Source organism: Haliotis rufescens, unplaced genomic scaffold (genome assembly GCF_023055435.1).
Source record: "Haliotis rufescens isolate VD_foot unplaced genomic scaffold, xgHalRufe1.0.p SCAF_4, whole genome shotgun sequence".
NCBI classification, from domain to species: domain Eukaryota; kingdom Metazoa; phylum Mollusca; class Gastropoda; order Lepetellida; family Haliotidae; genus Haliotis; species Haliotis rufescens.
The window spans coordinates 60,846,599-60,866,390 of record NW_025964112.1 but is presented as its reverse complement, the minus strand read 5'-3'; the positions used below and the strand labels follow the sequence as shown (position 1 = coordinate 60,866,390).

At 41.1% G+C, this 19,792-nt stretch overlaps 2 protein-coding genes across 3 annotated transcripts; both read right to left on the bottom strand.

Moving 5' to 3' along the window:
- Positions 1–279: 279 nt before the first annotated feature.
- LOC124113272 lies at positions 280–2,812 on the bottom strand. 2 transcript variants are annotated; one of them, XM_048382066.1, is made up of 3 exons: positions 2,529–2,812; positions 1,539–2,200; positions 280–1,310 (listed from the first exon to the last, which is right to left on the bottom strand). In XM_048382066.1, the coding sequence occupies exons 2-3, from the start codon at positions 2,068–2,070 to the stop codon at positions 673–675; spliced, it is 1,170 nt and encodes a 389-aa protein (XP_048238023.1). In that variant the 5' UTR covers positions 2,071–2,200; positions 2,529–2,812; the 3' UTR covers positions 280–672. The 2 variants fall into 2 exon arrangements, with proteins under 2 accessions (XP_048238023.1, XP_048238022.1); XM_048382065.1 differs by having other exon boundaries at positions 1,539–2,812.
- Positions 2,813–5,991: 3,179 nt separating this feature from the next.
- On the bottom strand, positions 5,992–19,321 carry LOC124113266 (kelch-like protein 18). Its single transcript, XM_046473557.2, has 11 exons — positions 19,176–19,321; positions 16,939–17,069; positions 16,301–16,441; positions 15,285–15,483; positions 14,515–14,675; positions 13,556–13,692; positions 12,484–12,591; positions 10,873–10,987; positions 10,166–10,270; positions 9,402–9,513; positions 5,992–8,296 (listed from the first exon to the last, which is right to left on the bottom strand). The coding sequence occupies exons 1-11, from the start codon at positions 19,281–19,283 to the stop codon at positions 7,904–7,906; spliced, it is 1,710 nt and encodes a 569-aa protein (XP_046329513.2). The 5' UTR covers positions 19,284–19,321; the 3' UTR covers positions 5,992–7,903.
- Between the last annotated feature and the right edge of the window lie 471 nt (positions 19,322–19,792).

Here is a 19,792-nt window from a genome sequence, read left to right as displayed (position 1 = left end):
AATAGCTACCACCAAGGTCTGACTAGGACAATGTAGCAATATGTCATGATGGTTTTTGTAACATGGCTTAAAGGATTTGACACGATCTCTTCTTCTATCTGTACATGCTTAGAGTGAGTGAGTGAGTGAGTGGGGTTTAACGCTACTTTTAACAGTATTCCAGTTATATCGCGGCGTGTCAGCTTAATGTGGGAGGAAAGCCCGAAGTGATGCAGGTCTCAGACGTTAACCACTTCGGTGAAACCCACGAGCACGGGTATGGTGCTGACAAACCTAGAAACATAATCGGGGCGAATCGGGATTGGAACCCACAATCATAGGTTTCTGGCGTGCCCAAGGGATGCAACTCTGCACAGCGAATCGCGGCGCCTTAGACGACTGGGCCACCCGTGCCCCCTCTGGTAAGGAGAATGTACCAATATGTCATGATGTTTTTTGTAACATGGCTTAAGTGATTTGTCACGATCTCTACTTCTATCTGTACACGCTTAGAAGATAAAGGCTTACAAAAAGAGGTTTAGTTGAGAAAGAACTCCAGTGATCAAACAGTTAAATTTGTTACGAGACAGCCATTTCTCGGGAGATGGCCATGTTTCTCAAACACCAGCGTTTGTTCCGTTGGTACAAAGATCCACTAAACATAATGTATAGAGGCATAAGCATGATGAAGGCTCACTGTGCTCTATATATAATGAATAGTGCTGGTTGGATAGCTGTTAAAACAAGTACTATAATGTCCAAGATACAATCAGTGTGTTGGGGGGGATTGTCCATAACACAAGCACTGAGTGTGTAACACTCATATACATGTATATACCTTTCCCCTACCCTGTACAGAGACAGGTGTGACATGCTATATGCTGTATATAACACAAGCACTGAGTGTGTAACACCCTGTATATACCTTTCCCCTACCCTGTACAGAGAAAGGAGTGACATGCTGTATATAACACAGAAGCACTGAGTGTGTAACACCCTGTATATACCTGTTCCCCTACCCTGTACAGAGGAGTGACATGCTGTATATAACACACAAGCACTGAGTGTGTAACACCCTGTATATACCTGTTCCCCTACCCTGTACAGAGAAAGGAGTGACATGCTGTATATAACACAGAAGCACTGAGTGTGTAACACCCTGTATATACCTGTTCCCCTACCCTGTACAGAGGAGTGACTTGCTGTATATAACACAGACACACTGAGTGTGTAACACCCTGTATATACCTGATCCATGGCTCTGTACAGAGAAAGGAGTGACATGCTGTATATAACACAGAAGCACTGAGTGTGTAACACCCTGTATATACCTGTTCCCCTACCCTGTACAGAGAAAGGGGTGACATGCTGTATATAAGACAAAAGCACTGAGTGTGTAACACCCTGTATATACCTGTTCCCCTACCCTGTACAGAGAAAGGAGTGACATGCTGTATATAACACAAAAAGCACTGAGTGTGTAACACCCTGTATATACCTGTTCCCCTACCCTGTACAGAGGAAGGAGTGACACTGAGTGTGTAACACCCTGTATATACCTGTTCCCCTACCCTGTACAGAGAAAGGAGTGACATGCTGTATATAACACAGAAGCACTGAGTGTATAACACTCTGTATATACCTGTTCCCCGGCTCTGTACAGAGAAAGGAGTGACATGCTGTATATAACACAGAAGCACTGAGTGCGTAACACCCTGTATATACCTTTCCCCTACCCTGTACAGAGAAAGGAGTGACATGCTGTATATAACACAGAAGCACTGAGTGCGTAACACCCTGTATATACCTTTCCCCTACCCTGTACAGAGAAAGGAGTGACATGCTGTATATAACACAGAAGCACTGAGTGTGTAACACTCTGTATATACCTGTTCCCCTACCCTGTACAGAGAAAGGAGTGACATGCTGTATATAACACAGAAGCATTGAGTGTGTAACACTCTGTATATACCTGTTCCCCGGGTCTGTACAGAGAAAGGAGTGACCTGCTGTATATAACACAGAAGCATTGAGTGTATAACACTCTGTATATACCTGTTCCACGGCTCTGTACAGAGAAAGGAGTGACATGCTGTATATAACACAGACGCACTGAGTGTGTAACACTCTGTATATACCTGTTCCCCTACCCTGTACAGAGAAAGGAGTGACATGCTGTATATAACACAGAAGCACTGAGTGTGTAACACTCTGTATATACCTGTTCCCCGGGTCTGTACAGAGAAAGGAGTGACATGCTGTATATAACACAGAAGCATTGAGTGTGTAACACCCTGTATATACCTGTTCCCCTACCCTGTACAGAGAAAGGAGTGACGTGCTGTATATAACACAGAAGCACTGAGTGTGTAACACCCTGTATATATCTGTTCCCCTACCCTGAACAGAGAAAGGAGTGACATGCTGTATATAACACAGAAGCACTGAGTGTGTAACACTCTGTATATATCTGTTCCCCTACCCTGTACAGAGGAGTGACTTGCTGTATATAACACAGAAGCACTGAGTGTGTAACACCCTGTATATACCTGTTCCCCTACCCTGTACAGAGAAAGGAGTGACATGCTATATGCTGTATATAACACAGAAGCACTGAGTGTGTAACACCCTGTATATACCTGTTCCCCTACCCTGTACAGAGAAAGGAGTGACATGCTGTATATAACACAGAAGCACTGAGTGTGTAACACCCTGTATATTGACCTTTTTCACACTTCGCTACTTCCGGTTTGAAAGCGAGGCTTGGAGAGCAGAAGGTGAAGGCTGGATAGCACATGAAACACATGGAGATGTCAACAAGGCATGCAATCGGGACAAACTGTGACAATTTAACCATCCCGGTACATTTATCGTAAGTATTGAACATTATTCTTATTGACAAACTATTTTACTGTTATCTGGTCTCCTTACCGATATAAATTTGAGTCTGGCCGTTCTGTTGTGATTTAAATTTAAAATATCCATGACCACCTGGTAACTCCCAGTGCAGTTTATGGTAGCTGAACAGACTTAAAACAAATTCTACTGAAATCTTTTAAAAAATAATTCATTGTTTACACACCATTAAGCCAAACTATTTATTGTGAGTTTAAATAACTTTGCGGGTTGTATTTGAAGTCGAAATATTGACCTTTTGACCATATCTAGATATATGTCAGAAACTAACTAAATTGATATGTTGATATAATGTATCAAATTGTAACCTACTGAGAATTTACAATCGTAACAAATCAGAAGTTTGCATCAGTTGTGTATTTGATGTAAATTTTAATGGACTCAAATGCATTCCAATAAAATATTAGACCTCTAGATCTACTTGTGCTGTTGGGATTGTGAACAGTTGTTATTTTGATTGTCAATGTTGACAGATTAGATAGCATGAGGTGTAATATTTCAACTGACTTATTACATAAAGGGTGTGTTAATATTTAAAGTAAAGTACAGTTTGATCTGCAATTTTGGTAAAAATTAATATTTCTACCAAAATGATATTTACTTTACTGTACCAATTTAATCATGTCATGAAATGGACAAAAACCCAACTAATAATGTCCAGTAAATGTTCAATCTACATGTGATCTTTATATAATTTACAGAAACAGATAACTCTTTAACAGTTTGTATTCAAATATTTCAAATGCATAAACTGATATTGACATTACTAAAAACTTAAAGTATAAAAATAATTATTTTTAATTCCCATGCGTATTGCAATCATAACTCATTTATTCCCTTTGTTTAATTGTGAAACCTACTGGTTTTATGTCCACAAACATGTTTTGAAACTTTTAAAACAAAAAGATATTTTTGGGTGCAAGCAATTGCCATGTATTATTGATTATTAATCATATCAATTTATACATAAGAATATAGTTGTGCTTACTGTGTCATTTTGCAATAATTATATTGTTATGATGTAATATTTTACTATTGTTAACAATCTTTAGAACTTTAGTTTATTTCAATCACGTCAAGTGGTGTGATCATTTTGATATTTTTTTATAATTCAATCAAAACGAGAAAAATAAAAAAATATAAATACATAGAAGAAATTTGTTTTCCTTGTCAAATAAAGATGATAGCATGAATTTATCTCATGCTCCTTGTATAGCATGCTCCTTGTGAAAATTCATTCCATGTCTTCTTCGAATGTACCTTATATGATGATTTTAGGGAGACATTACTGACAGCTATCGATAATCTTGGAGGACAAAATACTCTACATAGTATTCTTTTTGGTGATTCAAACTTAGATGTTTTCCTGAATACAAAAATATTCTTGTCTGTACACAAATTTATAGAAACGACTAACAGATTCAGTAGCTAGCATATTATTGTTTCCAAACTGTTAATCATTAATATTGTTAAATCTATATTCAACACTAAAATGTATAATATTAGGATATGTATGAGATGCACACTGTCTTCACTTTCCAGCACATGGTACATATCCTTCATATGAGCACTGTATATATATTGCGCACTATGTTTCCACAATGTGAAGCTTCAACTGTAAATTGTTCATTTTCATTATGCAATATTATGTATAACTGTATATAGGGAGAAGGCGGTAATAAGTGCTGCCCTTTGTCTTTTTGGACAATAAAATATGTTTAATAATATTTCATCTTGTGATCTGACAAAGTTAATATAAAAGGTTTATAAAAAAGGTTATTGAAGTAGGAATATTATTACAATATAATAGAATTATTCATTTCAGGCCAGCGAGTAAACACAATGAAGTACTAGTATCCGGTGACGGATGTCTGGAGGAGCTTTCTGCTGACAGTAACACAATGGTTACAATGTGCGTCCTGTCAAAGGACGAGGAACTGAAAAGCCTTATTCACTCACAAATCAACATGGCCAATATTTATCGGACACTGAAAAAGCACATTGTACCATTTGTTTACAAGCAAGAACATTATTTTCTCCTGGAATTTAATTAGGTGCTTTTGACTGACAAAGACACCCAGTCCATGTTAAGTTTTGAAAACTTATATTGTGAGAAATAAAGATATGAAAATTTGGTTTGTTTTTCTTTGTCAAATATGAGAAATCCAGATTGTTCCATCAACATAATTTGTACCAATACATATATTTTATCTTGGCTTGATTACCAATTGAAGTTGATTCTTTTTATCTTGTTATTTTATCTGTACTCATATCTGATCAAGACATTTTCAAACTATTCAGGATAAATGTATTAGTAGCTTCCTTTTGATGTACAATTACCTTTCATCATACAGGATTAGGTGAGGGTGTTCAAGAAGTTGGTAGTTGTATCAATTCTTATATTTCTTCAATTTCATGCATTATTTATATTTATCAATTTTTAGTTTCCTTTTAACTTATTTTAAACAGTTCACACATTATTACTTTTGTAGTGCACGGTGCAATCTCAATCGGCAATAATCAGTTAAGTAAGTGATGTTTGAAGAACAAGTAAAGTATCATCTGTCATTGTACACGCTGAATAGGGTTATCGCCCCTTCTGAATATTTATTTTGACACACGAATTATTTTCATAATTAACATTGTAATATGTTAAAATGAAAATCATAGCAGAAAAAGTGTCTTTTGTCAACTGGACTCATGGCAAAACGATAGTGCGTTGTGCAGCAAACACCACTATGAAACATGAAATAAACATGATCTCAATCTTGATCTAGAGTTCGCCAAGCCACGCATTGACTGAGCAATTTTGCAAAAGTACACTGACGTGTTTCATGTTATGTGGTTTATTTACAATAGAAAACTTCTGTCATTGAATGTACTGTTACATTGTACCTATATGCCGACGAGGTTATGATAAAACAATCCATTTCTGAAATACGTATCTCGAAATGCACCTTTCGATTCACTTCCGGGATCCTGACAGCAAAATGCTAATTCCAGTGTATAACAGGCATATTTTAGTTGGACCTCATGATTTAATGTGAAATATCTTCTGTATTATATACAGAGGATACCATTTTTTGTTAGTTTGAAATGTCCATCAGTGAAATGCACAACATGCTGTCTATTCCCAATGAGCTGATGCGACTCTCACTGCATAGAGCTATGCTCTCCAAGCCTCGTTTTCGATCCAAGATGGCGAAAGTGTGAAAAAGGTCAATACCTGTTCCTCTACCCTGTACAGAGAAAGGAGTGACATGCTGTATATAACACAATAGCACTGAGTGTGTAACACCCTGTATATACCTGTTCCCCTACCCTGTACAGAGGAAGGAGTGACATGCTGTATATAACACAGAAGCACTGAGTGTGTAACACTCTGTATATACCTGTACCCCTACCCTGTACAGAGAAAGGAGTGACATGCTGTATATAACACAGAAGCATTGAGTGTGTAACACCCTGTATATACCTGTTCCCCGGGTCTGTACAGAGAAAGGAGTGACCTGCTGTATATAACACAGAAGCACTGAGTGTGTAACACTCTGTATATACCTGTTCCCCTACCCTGTACAGAGAAAGGAGTGACATGGTGTATATAACACAGAAGCACTGAGTGTGTAACACCCTCTATATACCTGTTCCCAAGCTCTGTACAGAGAAGAAGTGACTTGCTATATACTGTATATAACACTTGCCTTGAGTGTGTAACAACCTGTATATTATCATACCTGTTCCCAAGATCTATACAGAGAAAGGACTTTCATGCTATATTCTGTATATGACACAGAAGCACTAATTTTATGAGACCCTGTGTGTACCTGATGCCCTACCCTGAACAGAGAAAGGAGTGACATGCTAACACACTATCACAGATAGCAATCACAGTGTTGACAAGATCACATACAATCATACATACTATTTGTATGGTCCTGGCATTTCCACATACAAAAAAGTAAAAGAATTGATCAGTGCACACGCTGTCATTGGATGATTATGTAAGAAAGTAGGTTGTCATAAAAAAGCAGCTGACTATCTCGTCTTGGTGTAATGTTACACAGAAAATACAATCTACTATGATCTAGACCTACAAGGAGATAGGTAGTGAGTGCTTCAGATTGTCAGAGGGCCCATGTCATTGACCCATTACAAATAAATGACCGAAGGAATAACATGGGCCCCATGCCCTATATATGTGAGACAAGGTCCGTCTTTTACAACTGTAATCGGTGATGTAACCCTTGAGAATTCAATTCAATCTGAAGCTCAGGGCAAATGCAGGCTATAGACTAACAACATATATTATTTTGGTTCTAAATTCATTTTGGGAGTAAATTACACACAGTTGTTAATCATATCCATAGTTTTGACTAGTCCACAAGATGTCACCGTCGTCGTCGTCATCATCATCATCATCATGTATTAGCAGAGGTATCTTACTAAACATCAAACAAGGTCCCATCATCATCATCATCATCATCATCATCATCATGTATTAGCAGAGGTATCTTACTAAACATCAAACAAGGTCCCATGATGTCATATGTAACTTATGGCTCATCAAGGGAACTTGACTACAGGTTACAGCTGTATAAAGGTGACTAGTTCACATGTGAGCTTCAGTCTCTGGTGGTCCGCTCAACTTGGTATCAGCAAGACTCTGGACTAGCAACTGTCCAATCAAGACCACTCAGCACCAGCTAATGTAGAGTTAGCTGGTCAAGACCATCAGCATAACTGGCAAGCAACAGCCTTTGCAATATTACTCAGCATCAATCAAACCCATTTTGATGACATTCAGAGCCAAGAATCAACATTGCAACATTCCATTCAGGACCATTCACCAAATGGCCTGCAGCATTCTGCTAGCAACATCACTCAGCATCCTTCTGGCAACATCCCTCAAAATCAATCAGAACCTGCTCCAGACTCCACAGCACCAACCATTGCCAGTTCCGTATAAGTGTTTCACAGATTCACATCCACAGTCATGACTAACTCCACATCACACGGCAGCTTCCTCCATGGGGACCACGCCGACCCCAACTCCTCCCTCATGGGCACTCATGGAGGCGACAAACGTCCATGTGCTTGACTCTGGATCATACATCTCCACAGAATTCAAGTTGGCCTGACCATCGTAGCCTCCTATTGCATATAACTTTCCATACGTTGCTGCCACGGCAACTCGGCTCCTCTTCATCTTCATAGGCAAAACATACTCCCATGTATTGCTGCCTGGGTCATAGCGCTCAACAGTCTTGAGAAACACGGCACCGTCGTAGCCTCCCACGGCATACAGTTTACCATTGAGAGCAGCCACGCCCAGACGGCATCGCTTGGAGTTCATGTTGGCTATTGTTCTCCACTGCCCAGTTGTTGTGTTGTAACATTCCACCTACAACCAAGCAATCGAGATAGTTAATTCAAAAGATGTGTGGCTGAAAAATATGGAATAGTTATCATGGTTATGGCTACACATTTTGTTTCGTTTTTTCAACACAACACTCAGTTGTATTCCAGCTGTTTGACGGCAGCCTGTACATAATCAAGTCAATATCATGAGCAGTGAACCACATCGCTGGGGTACGCTTATATACAATAAACCAAGTCACATACCATGCTTAACTAGACCAGTCATACCATGAACATGATGAAGTAATCTGAACCAACATTAGTTGCTTAGATCCTATTCCAACCCCGATTTGTTTGTTTTTTAACGCCACACTCAGCAACAGTCCAGCTATATGACAGGGGTCTGTAAATACTCAAGTCTGGATGAGACAATCCAGTGATTGACATAATGAGCATCAATCCACTCAATTGGGATACGATGACATGCATAAACCAAGTCAGCAAGCATGACCACCCAATCGCTTCTTACGACAAGCGTAGTCGCCTTTAAAGGCAAGCATGGGTTGCTGAAGACCAGTTCCAACCCGGATCTTCACTCGAAGAGTGAGTGAGTTGGGGTTAACGCCGCTTTTAACAGTATTCCAGTCATATCACATAGCTTAATGTGGGAGGAAAGCCCGAAGTGATGCAGGTCTCAGACGTTAACCACTTCGGTGAAACCCACGAGCATGGGTATGGTGCTGACAAACCTAGAAACATTATCGGGCCGAACCGGGATTCGAACCCACAATCATAGGTTTCTGGCATGCCCAAGGGACGCAACTCTGCACAGCAAATTGCGGCGCCTTAGACGACTGGGCCACCGTGCCCCCTCGAACCCAGAATCCCCATGTGGTGGCAACACATGTCGGGTTCTAAAAGCGTTTCAAACTTGTTCTCACATATGTCCACAATGCCCCAAAGTGTCAACGTATAAACATAACATGATACACGGAAGCTGGTAAGCTTGGTCAGAGATGAGAATCAAGTAACACATGACCATGACCTTCATTTCTCCCAGAATGCTCAGCCTCCTATGATAGGGACAGAGAAACCAGAATAGTTGGATCACCCAGCCGAATTCATGAAAGAATGAGAACAGAACTTACAGAATCAAATATTGATAATCCATCATGGCCGCCACAGGCGTAGATGTCCCCATGCAGTACGGCAACACCGGCGGCACTTCGGTACTTCTGCATACTTGTCATCATCGACCACCTACAACATCATTGAATTCACTCAAACATGTTTTACATGACCTGTTTCAACAGCAAAGAACTTTATTACTTCAGCGCACATGGATATATATCTATACATCGATAAACTATGAACATGATGTAGCTTTCAACACCATGTTGAACTAATGCTTGTGGAAAGGATCTATTTTTAGTTAATGTACATGTACAGGGTACATGCAGTCACTGATATTGCAAGCAACAATCCACGTCATCAATCAGCGTACAATGACATTCTATTAACAAAGTCATCAAGCCAGACCTTCTGATCTATTTAGTGAAATGAAATACTTCATAGACCACATGTTAGTCTAACTGACAGAGGACACATATTGACTGAAATGACAACCCGCATGGATACAATGTGTGAAGCCAATTTCTGGTGTCCCCTGCAGTGATATTGCTGAAATACTGCTCACTCACTCACTCACTTACTCAAAGTCTAATTCAGAATAGTTTAACTGTAGCACTGGCATCATCAACATTAGCAACTTGTAGTGTAACTGAGCTATAGTGAGTTTTTGTCATTAAACAATATGTCAGGTGACTGACCACGGGTCCGGGTAGTCCATGTGGGTACTCAGGACCCACCCGACCCGAGTACCTGAGTTACCCGTCCCAGCCCTACCACTTACATATTTGACTTGGGATCGAAGCACTCCACGGACTTGAGGGAGGAGACTCCATCATACCCTCCACAGACAAACAGCTTGCTGTTCAGTGCGGCTGCTCCCAGGGCACTAGGCACAGAACACACAAACAGAAGCTTAGTATAGTTACAGACAAGCAAAAACAGTCTATATTTCTTACTTTGCAATTATCCCCCACCTCCCCCCCTCCACCTAAATGTTGTATTAGTTTAGTCCATACTGTCTTTAATATACCGTATTCAACGTAATAAGCGCCCCGCTCTAATAAGTGCCCACGGCGATATTTTCCAATATATTGGCTCGGAACAATCCCAATCCGACACCCTTCCGACTGATCAATGTACACAATTCGTGTACATTTATTCGTGTATAATACGCACTCGTGTGTTATATGCATCCTTAATTACGGGCAATTAAATTCTGGAAAAATATATCTGTCGTGTATAATACGCACAGACTTTTCCTTTGTATCATTTCAGGCTGTCAGCAGAAACCATAAAATTTACGATCTTTCAACCCTTTCACCAAAATTATATTCTAAGAGCCCCCTATTTCTAATTTTGAGAGCCCCCTGGGCGCTTATTACGTCGAATACGGTAGAGTGCTCTGTTGTAAACTAAGGTGAAAATTAACATCCAATGGTAAAACTTTGAAGAACCCAAGAGCTAGTCATACAGAGTTGTCTCCCCTACCTCCTCTTGCAGTTCATGGCAGAGACTTTCTTCCACCGTTTGCTCTCCTGCTCGAACACCTCCACTGTGTTCAGCCTGTCCATGCCGTTGTAGCCGCCGATGGCGTACAGGTAGCCTGGGCAAACATACAGTTGACCAGGTAAAGGTGGACTACAGACGTGATAGTCTTCACAGGTGACGACACAAAGATACATGGCAGCCACAACAGGAGCAGATATACCACAAAAAGTAGTTGTGGACCACCCGATTCTTTTCTATTACTATAGTCAACCCTGGCATGACAGATTAACTATGGTCAGGATGGGAATAGGAAGTAATCAGGTGGTCCTTAACTATTTTTTAGTAGCATATGAGATTTTTGTTATTACTCAAAGATTCAATGCACAACAGAAACTTTCCTCAATACTTGATGATGTCATTCACACACATGCTGTGTACACAGTGACAATTGGTACGACATACCTTTGTATGAGATTGAATGAATACTACAGATCATACTATCATGATCTTAGGTGAGGCAAAATGGGGTTTAACATCATATTCAAGATTATTGTACATATAAAGCGACGAGCATATATGCGTGTGTGTCTAGCTGTTTTCACTTGTCCAGACTAATGCCGGTTGTATAATGCTAGCCCACTGAGATACCATGCCGCAATTTACTGGTACTGTGGGTTTCGCCTAAAGCGACAATCAGCAATATTCCAGCTATATGACAGCGGTCTGTAGATAATCAAGTCTGGGCCAGACAATCCAGTGATTGACATCATGAGCATCGATCCACGCAGTTGGGACAATGCCTTTTGGTATGATGAGGCCAGCAGTGTTTGAAATAGCCCATAGGCCAGAGGCCGACAGATTTGTTTTCGGGCTGATAGTTTTAAATTTCACCAGGCCCTTAAGCATGTTAAGGCTCTCAGATTTACTCTGCTGAGTTTCAGACACTGGAGTCCGGGGATTGAACCACCGACCTTCCGTTCTCCAGGAAGACGCTCTATCCAATGCATCACAGAGGCGGTCCTCATGATCATAAGATCCATAGCAATTTGTGGTGGAAAACTTCTAAGAAACGAAGCATTCTCGGAGCATATGACAATTGGCCAAACTTTAAAATATCATAAGATGTTTACATCATCAAATTGATATTTACATGAGTAGCAAGGCTAAGCTAAAAAAAACAACACCTCATGAAGACAGAACATCAGTTATAATTGTTTGTTTGTTTGCTGTTTGTTTGTTGTCTAAAGACACACTCAATATTCCAGCAATATGATGAGAGTCTGTAAATAAGTGTGTCAGGACCAGACAATCCAGTGATTGACATCATAAACATTGATCCATGTATATGGGTTTTGATGACAACCAATCAGCCTGGTCAGCAAGACCGACCATCCAATCCAGATAGGTGCTGGAGACCAATATTCTTATCCTACATCGCAACTAGAGGCTAGTTATTATACACAAATAGTAGGTATGTATATACCCAGTAAATGTTATTAGAGTAGATTAAAACTATGGATAGGGCAGCATCTTATTATTTGCGTTTCACAAACCTTTACACTGAAAGATGTGGTTGGATTAAAGCCTTGAACCTAGATGTGTTGGACTTACCGTTGAGGACGGCGACGCCCACTCGGCTTCTCATGGTGCTCATAGCCTCGGCCACCTTCCATCGCCCCACCACTGGGTCAAAACACTCCACCGTGCTCAGAGAGTCACCTACAACACCATTAAACATGTGTACTTTGTGTGAATTGACATACCTGCAACAATGTGGGTTCACGATATGAGTTGGATGTACCTGATGTTGTGAACTGACGTATCATTGACTATGTTGACTACTGTACCTCAAGATGTGAAGTGATAAACCTGATGATGTGAACTACAGTACCTGATCATGTGAGCTAACAAAACCTAACGATGGGAACTGATGTACGGTCACATACCTGATCAGGTGAGCTAACATACCCAATGATGTGAACTGATGTACGGTCTCGTACCTGATCAGGTGAGCTAACAAAACCTGACGATGTGAACTGATGTACGGTCACATACCTGATCAGGTGAGCTAACATACCTAACAAAGTGAACTGACGTACGGTCTCGTACCTGATCAGGTGAGCCAACATACCTAACAATGTGAACTGATGTACGGTCACATACCTTATCAGATGAGCTAACATACCTAACGATATGAACTGATGTACTGTCATGTACATGATCAGGTGAGCTTACATAGCTCAGGATGTGAACTGATGTACAGTCACATACCTGATCAGTAGAGCTAACATATCTAACAATGTGAACTGATGTACGGTCACATACCTGATCAGGTGAGTTAACATACCTCAGGATGTGAACTGATGTACAGTCACGTACCTTATCAGGTGAGCTAACATACCTAACGATGTGAACAAATGTACGGTCACGTACCTGATCAGGTTAGCTAACATACCTAACAATATGAACTGATGTACGGTCATGTACCTGATCAAGTGAGCTTACATACCTCAGGATGTGAACTGATGTACAGTCACATACCTGATCAGTAGAGCTAGCATACCTAACGATGTGAACAGATGTACGGTCACATACCTGATGAGTGGAGCTTACATACCAAACATACCTAACGATGTGTACTGACACACCTGACAACGTGAGATGAAGACATGAACTGACTTACCTGACGACGTGAGGCCTCCCACAGCATAGATGATGCCGGGTACATCTGTACAACACCGTGGTCGTGTTTTGAAAGTCTGTAACAACGTCCGCCTCTCTGGCATCAGGTGGTAATCTCGAGCCTCATCCAATAAATCTCTGAGAAACAACACAAGCAATAGCTAATCATTGCAAAGTTTCACAGAATGAAGTACTCATTTCACTTTGGTTGAAGACATACAACATCTGTCTGACATAAAAATAATTACCCACAACTAACTAATGAAGGACCAAAGACTCCAGTTCTGTCTGAGGCTTAAATACCCCGGTAAATAATAGAATTAGTTCACAGGCAATTATTGCGAGGGCAGGTAGTATGTTTTGTTTTGTTTTTTTGTTGTTCATAGTAGTATGTAACCAAATTTTGTTCACAATAATTTCGGTGAAATTATATTGTACTAAAGTATTGTAGCATTTAACTGCCGGGGTCCTGTGTTCAAGATACAGCATGTACAGAATATTTAAGGATTTTATATTTTTTTTGAAAATGGAAATAAAAACAAAACGTGCGGCAGATCTTATGATGATGCGGGCAGTGCATGAGAACCAAGACTATTAATTTTTTTAGCCTAAGATTCATGAGATAACCAAGACTACTTCTGCCTTCACTGAATCTCAAAACTGATTTCCATAACAATATACATACATCATCATCAGTCTGTGCCAAATGTGTCCAAGTCTACTTGCCCAAACATGGCTCTTAACATTATTTTCATTATAATATAGTTTAGCTTACTAGACCATACAGACTTTTACTGGACTCTGGCTTCAAACTAGAGGGAAAAGTTGCAGACTGCATCATGATCATGGTGATCAAGTGTCAAAAATGGACTGATAGAATGACGATTTCCATCATCAAAAACACTACAACAAAAACAGAGAGAGAGACATGTGTCCCTCATGTTCCAGTATGGTAATCACCTGCACTGCAGCGAGCTCTTGATCAGCTCCTCCGTGGCCACCTTGTCCGACAGATACTGCGGGGTGAGCAGCGGCAACCGCACCTTCACCATCAACTCCGGCAACGCCTCCTTCCTGTTCTCCATCAAGTGCTTCACCCACTTCAGGGCCGACTCAAATACCTGGCAACAAGCTCACATAAGTCAGTCAAGCCTAGTTTCACTGGTACATCTGTAATATATTCGTTGATGATGGAAAACTGAGACATTTCTGATTGCCACAGCACCCAAGTGGTGTGGTGATTCGTGCTGCTATCAACCACTGATTGACAGACTTGACTTATTTGACAGGCATTTCTTAGAAGTTGATGGATGAGAAAGTGGACACAATTTATGTATAACAACTTCTTTATTTTACCGTAATGGTGACGTTTCGGAATAGATCCTCACACCGTTGTCCTTTCTTGACAACAGTATAAGGATCCATACGAAAACATTGCCATTACAGTAAAACAAGAACGAGTTGTTATCCATAAATTGTGTCTACTTTGATAAATTTGACCGTTCGCCATAATTTCTTACAGGCTTACAAGTAATACAGCAGTAATATAGGTCAATCATAGCAACTGGGGGGAAACATCCAACAGACTAATGATCATAATCGGATTCAAACCTACAACCTGCAGTTCCTGGTATTGCTAAGGGACATAACTCTGTACATATGTGTAGCACTTAAGACAACTGGGCCATTCATGTCCCCATCGTGTATTTGTTGATGGTGACGAGTTCTACCTGCTCCTCGTTGGTGACGTTGAGTTCGTCCCTGGAGATGATGTCAACCATGTCGGTGTGACTCAGGTTGAGGAACTCCTCGGTGCTGGACACCTGGCGGAAGTTGTTCTGGATGTATTTGTTGGCGGCCTCCACCAGCCCGGAGCACATGTACTGGTCCGCAAAGGCTCGCACTGCAAGGCAGTTTTGTGGGTGCAGTCTACAACACACCAAACATATCACAGTGTCAGAGCTTCTGGTGAACACGATTGTAATCTGAGACATATTAAAAACGTCCTGTTACCATGGTTACCAATGTGTTTCTATTTGGTGACTGAGTGACTATTTCCACTTGTCATCATGGTTATGAGTGAGTGAGTGAGTGAGTGAGTGAGTTAGGTTTACCGCCAGTGAGAACAGTATTCTAGTCATGTCACAGCGTGTCACCTTAAAAGCCTGAAGTGACACAGGTATCAGATGTTGACCACTTTGGTGAAACCCCCGAGCATGGTGCTGACAAAACTAGAAACATTATTTGGGGCGAAGCGGGATCTGAACTCCCAATCAACCGTTACTGACATGCCCAAGTGATGCAACTCTGCACAACAAATAATGGCGCCTTGGACGACTGGGTCACCCTTGCCCCCTATAGAGACACTGGACATTCCCGCGAAGTTATCATGGCGGTAAGGGTAGTTATTCCCAAGGGTTTTCAAACAACAAACGAAAACCAAGGGATCAAAAGTTCAAAACAATGTTCTTTCTAACCGATCTTATCGCATTTCCGGGGTTCCACATGGTCAAATTAAACTTTCCAAGTCACATGTTCATAAAACATCATGGAGCACCCAGGGTGCAACATTACACAAGGAAACTATTCAAAGACACCTCTCGCAATTACACTCACCTTTCTTATTCGCCGTTCTCAATGGTCTTTCTACAACGTACGTAACTCTCGCCCCAAACTCTAAACTCTAAGCAACCGTTCGTTCACCATTACAGTAAATGTCTCAGCACGTCCATTCACTTCTCCTCACCTGTCCTTGAGGAAGTCACAGCATGCCTCCTTCACACTCTGCAGGTGCAGGAAGCTGGCGGCAATGAGCAGAGACTGCACGTTGTTCAGGTTGATCTCCACACGGCCATTGTAGGCGTAGTTCACCAGGGACTCCAGGGCACTGCCAGCAACAAGACAGCACATGTAACCATGGTAACCAGGTCGGCTGTTGCCGAGTTTGAATCTAGACTACTATCGTTCTTACCTATAACTTGATTTTCATGCTTCATTTGAAACAGATTATATCACATCATGCACCTAACACTTCTCAACCCCTCAATCTTTCTAGTGCCTTATCTGCCAGTCAATGTTGAGGTTTCAAAGCATCACATCTAATCTCAATATCTTGTAAAATGAATGTAAACAGTCAGTACCAAATGGAGAACAATAATGTCTATACCATATCACGGATATTTTTACAGAGTTTCACTTGCAGTCAAATTTTGCTCAGGGTTCGCCTGACAAGATCTATGGAAGCGTGTCAGATCTTGATGGAGAGTGGTACTGAACGATCTGAGTTTACTGCTTCTGAGATTGCATGTCCTGGTGTCCTTGAGCATGTACAGGTTGTTGCCATAGTTATTAAATAAAGGGATCCAAAAAGCTAGAGGTACCCACCTGGCATCAATGCCTTGCATGCCGATCTCATCCTGCTTGGATTCCACCATGTCGTGCGTGAACATTGCGTGGAAGTAGGGAATGGTTGCCGCCAGGATGATGCGGTGAGCGGAGAACTTTTGATCTCCCACCTGGGCAAACGTGAAGATGTTACTTATACAGAGTCAGGGGGAACACGTGAAGATGTTACTTATACAGAGTCAGGGGGCACACATGAAGATGTTACTTATACAGTGTCAGGGGGCACAAGTGAAGATGTTACTTATACAGAGTCAGGGGGTACATGTGAAGATGTTACTTATACAGAGTCAGGGGGTACATGTGAAGATGTTACTTATACAGAGTCAGGGGGCACAAGTGAAGATGTTACTTATACAGAGTCAGGGGGTACATGTGAAGATGTTACTTATACAGAGTCAGGGGGTACATGTGAAGATGCTACTTATACAGAGTCAGGGGGCACGTGTGAAGATGTTTTTTATACAGGGTGAGGGGGCACATGTGGAGATGTTACCAAATTATACCGGGTCAGGGGCACAATGCACCATCACGACCAAGACAATCATTGACATAATGAAGCTCATAACAACTTACAGGGTATATTGCTATTTTAGAAAGTTGACCATGTTGACTGGACTCAGAGACTTATGGAGTAATGCACTTGACTGGGCCCAATTTTTGAATTTCAACTAATGTTGCCAGCTTGAAGCTAAGCGAGACTAATAAGTTAATCTAATTAGTCAACACATAACTACCATGACTACAGGACCACACACACTATCAGAAATAACAAGTGCTTGTTTACTAAGTGATCTGCACCCAATTTGTTTACCCTAATGCCCATGTGCAATTGCCATTTTCTCTGCAAAACTTGATAAAAATTGTACAGATTTTCCTCAAATAACATAAGAATAAGTTGTTGAATAGAGACAGCCAACCGATACCCTACGTCACGACTAACCCTATGTCACGACTAACCCTACGTCACGACTAACCCTACGTCACGACTAACCCTACGTCACGAGTAACCCTACGTCACGACTAACCCTACGTCACGGCTAACCCTACGTCACGGCTAACCCTACGTCACAACTAACCCTACGTCACGACTAACCCTACGTCACGACTAACCCTATGGACCGTAAAGTGGTGTCTGATAGACAAGTGGTGCTCAACCCCTAAGGAGGTTGAGGTTGGTTGTTGTTTTACGCCGCACTCAGCAATATTCCAGCTATATGACGGCGGTCTGTAAATAATCGAGTCTGGGCCAGACAATCCAGTGATTGATATCATGAGCATTGATCCACGCAATTGGGATCGATGACATGCATCAACCAAGTCAGCGAGCCTGTCAACCCCTAAGGATCATGAAGTGATGTTTGATCATTAAGGGATACCTAACTCTAATGATCATAAAGGGGTGTATGATCGGAAAGGGGACCCTAGGGGTAAGGATAGTGTTGGGGGTAACCTACCCTAAGCCTAACACAACTAACCCTAAGGATTGGTTTGGTTTGTTGTTTAACGCCTCACTCAGCAATATTCCAGCTATTTGACGGCGGTCTGTAAATAATCAAGTCTGGACCAGACAATCCAGTGATTAATATCATGAGCATCGATCCACGCAATTGGGATACGATGACATGCATCAACCAAGTCAGCGAGCCTGACCACCCGATCTCGTTAGTCGCCTTTTACGACAAGCATAGTCACCTTTTTACGGCAAGCATGGGTTGCTGAAGACCTATTCTACCCCGGAATCTTCACGGGTTAACCCTAAGGATCTAACAAGCATGTGAGATCTGTGAAGCAGGAGCAACAGACCGCAGCCTGAGCCAATTAGTGCTATGAAAGATGAGCCAGGTAAACTGCATTTCTGCTCAGTCTTGTTTGAAGGGGGAAAACGGCACAATAATCTTCAACACAAATTTCCATAAAATGGTTCTGTTTAGGTCATGTTTATCATGTCACTAGGCCTAAATCAGATGGGAATACTCCAGTTACCATGGTAATATATTCTTCATGTTCCAGCAATTTGGCCGCAGTTACCATAATACAAATATTTTTAATTTATATGTTTTGTATTTATTCACAGAATAAACAGAACACATATAAACAAACAAGTGACAGGGTGACAACTGGGTCAGTCAATCTCGATGCCGTCAAGAACAAAACATATGGGTATTAATGTAGTTTCGTTGTGATTTCCAGCAATATGTGAACACCAGACTGTCTACCTTCAGTGTTACGTCGCATAATTTTCCCTGTCGCCTGATGTCCGCAATCTTTGGAAAAGCAGCCACAGGAAGATCTTCCTCTATAAACGAGACCCTCTCTTCGGCCATTTTGTTTATTGACTTTTCCCGCGGATTATCTCCCTTGTTCGACAGCGCCCGGGGAATATAGTCTATTTCATGCATCGATACAGTAGTCATTAAGGATTTGTCCTTTTTGTTCTTCTTTTTTTTTCTTGAAGAGGGGGAGGGGGTGTAGTTTATAAAGACAGTAGCTGTCCCCAAACTCTATTAAACCTCTACGGTGTTATTTGTTTAATTTGATTCCAGTCAATTATTGTTCTCTGGGTGAATGAGCAGAAATATTATATGGTCTCTGAGTTAGGCAGTCGGAAGTCATTGATTAACTTTGTTTTCTGGAGAAATTCATTGTCGGAATGTTTCGTTCATCGTACCAGAGACCATATAATAGATTATTATTATTATCTATTATATGGTCACTCTCCACTCCAATGTAACTACATCCAAATCTACTCTACTGTATAAACACTGCCCCATACCTATATATATGCTTGTCAACCATACACTGTACACCACTTTCTTGATAACAATGTTAGAAC

Bases quoted from the DNA above. Each gene is read 5' to 3' on its own strand.
- LOC124113266 (XM_046473557.2), bottom strand. From the start codon at position 19,283: ATGGCCGAAGAGAGGGTCTCGTTTATAGAGGAAGATCTTCCTGTGGCT. The intron at 10,988-12,483 runs GTAAGTCCAACA...ATGTTTGCCCAG, and splicing joins GGGCGTCGCCGTCCTCAACG to GCTACCTGTACGCCATCGGC. The intron at 10,271-10,872 runs GTAGGGGAGACA...TTCTGTGCCTAG, and splicing joins GCCATGAACTGCAAGAGGAG to TGCCCTGGGAGCAGCCGCAC.
- LOC124113272 (XM_048382065.1), bottom strand. From the start codon at position 2,070: ATGTCACTCCTTTCTCTGTACAGAGCCGTGGAACAGGTATATACAGAG. The intron at 1,311-1,538 runs GTATATACAGGG...GTAGGGGAACAG, and splicing joins TGTACAGGGTAGGGGAACAG to GTATATACAGGGTGTTACAC.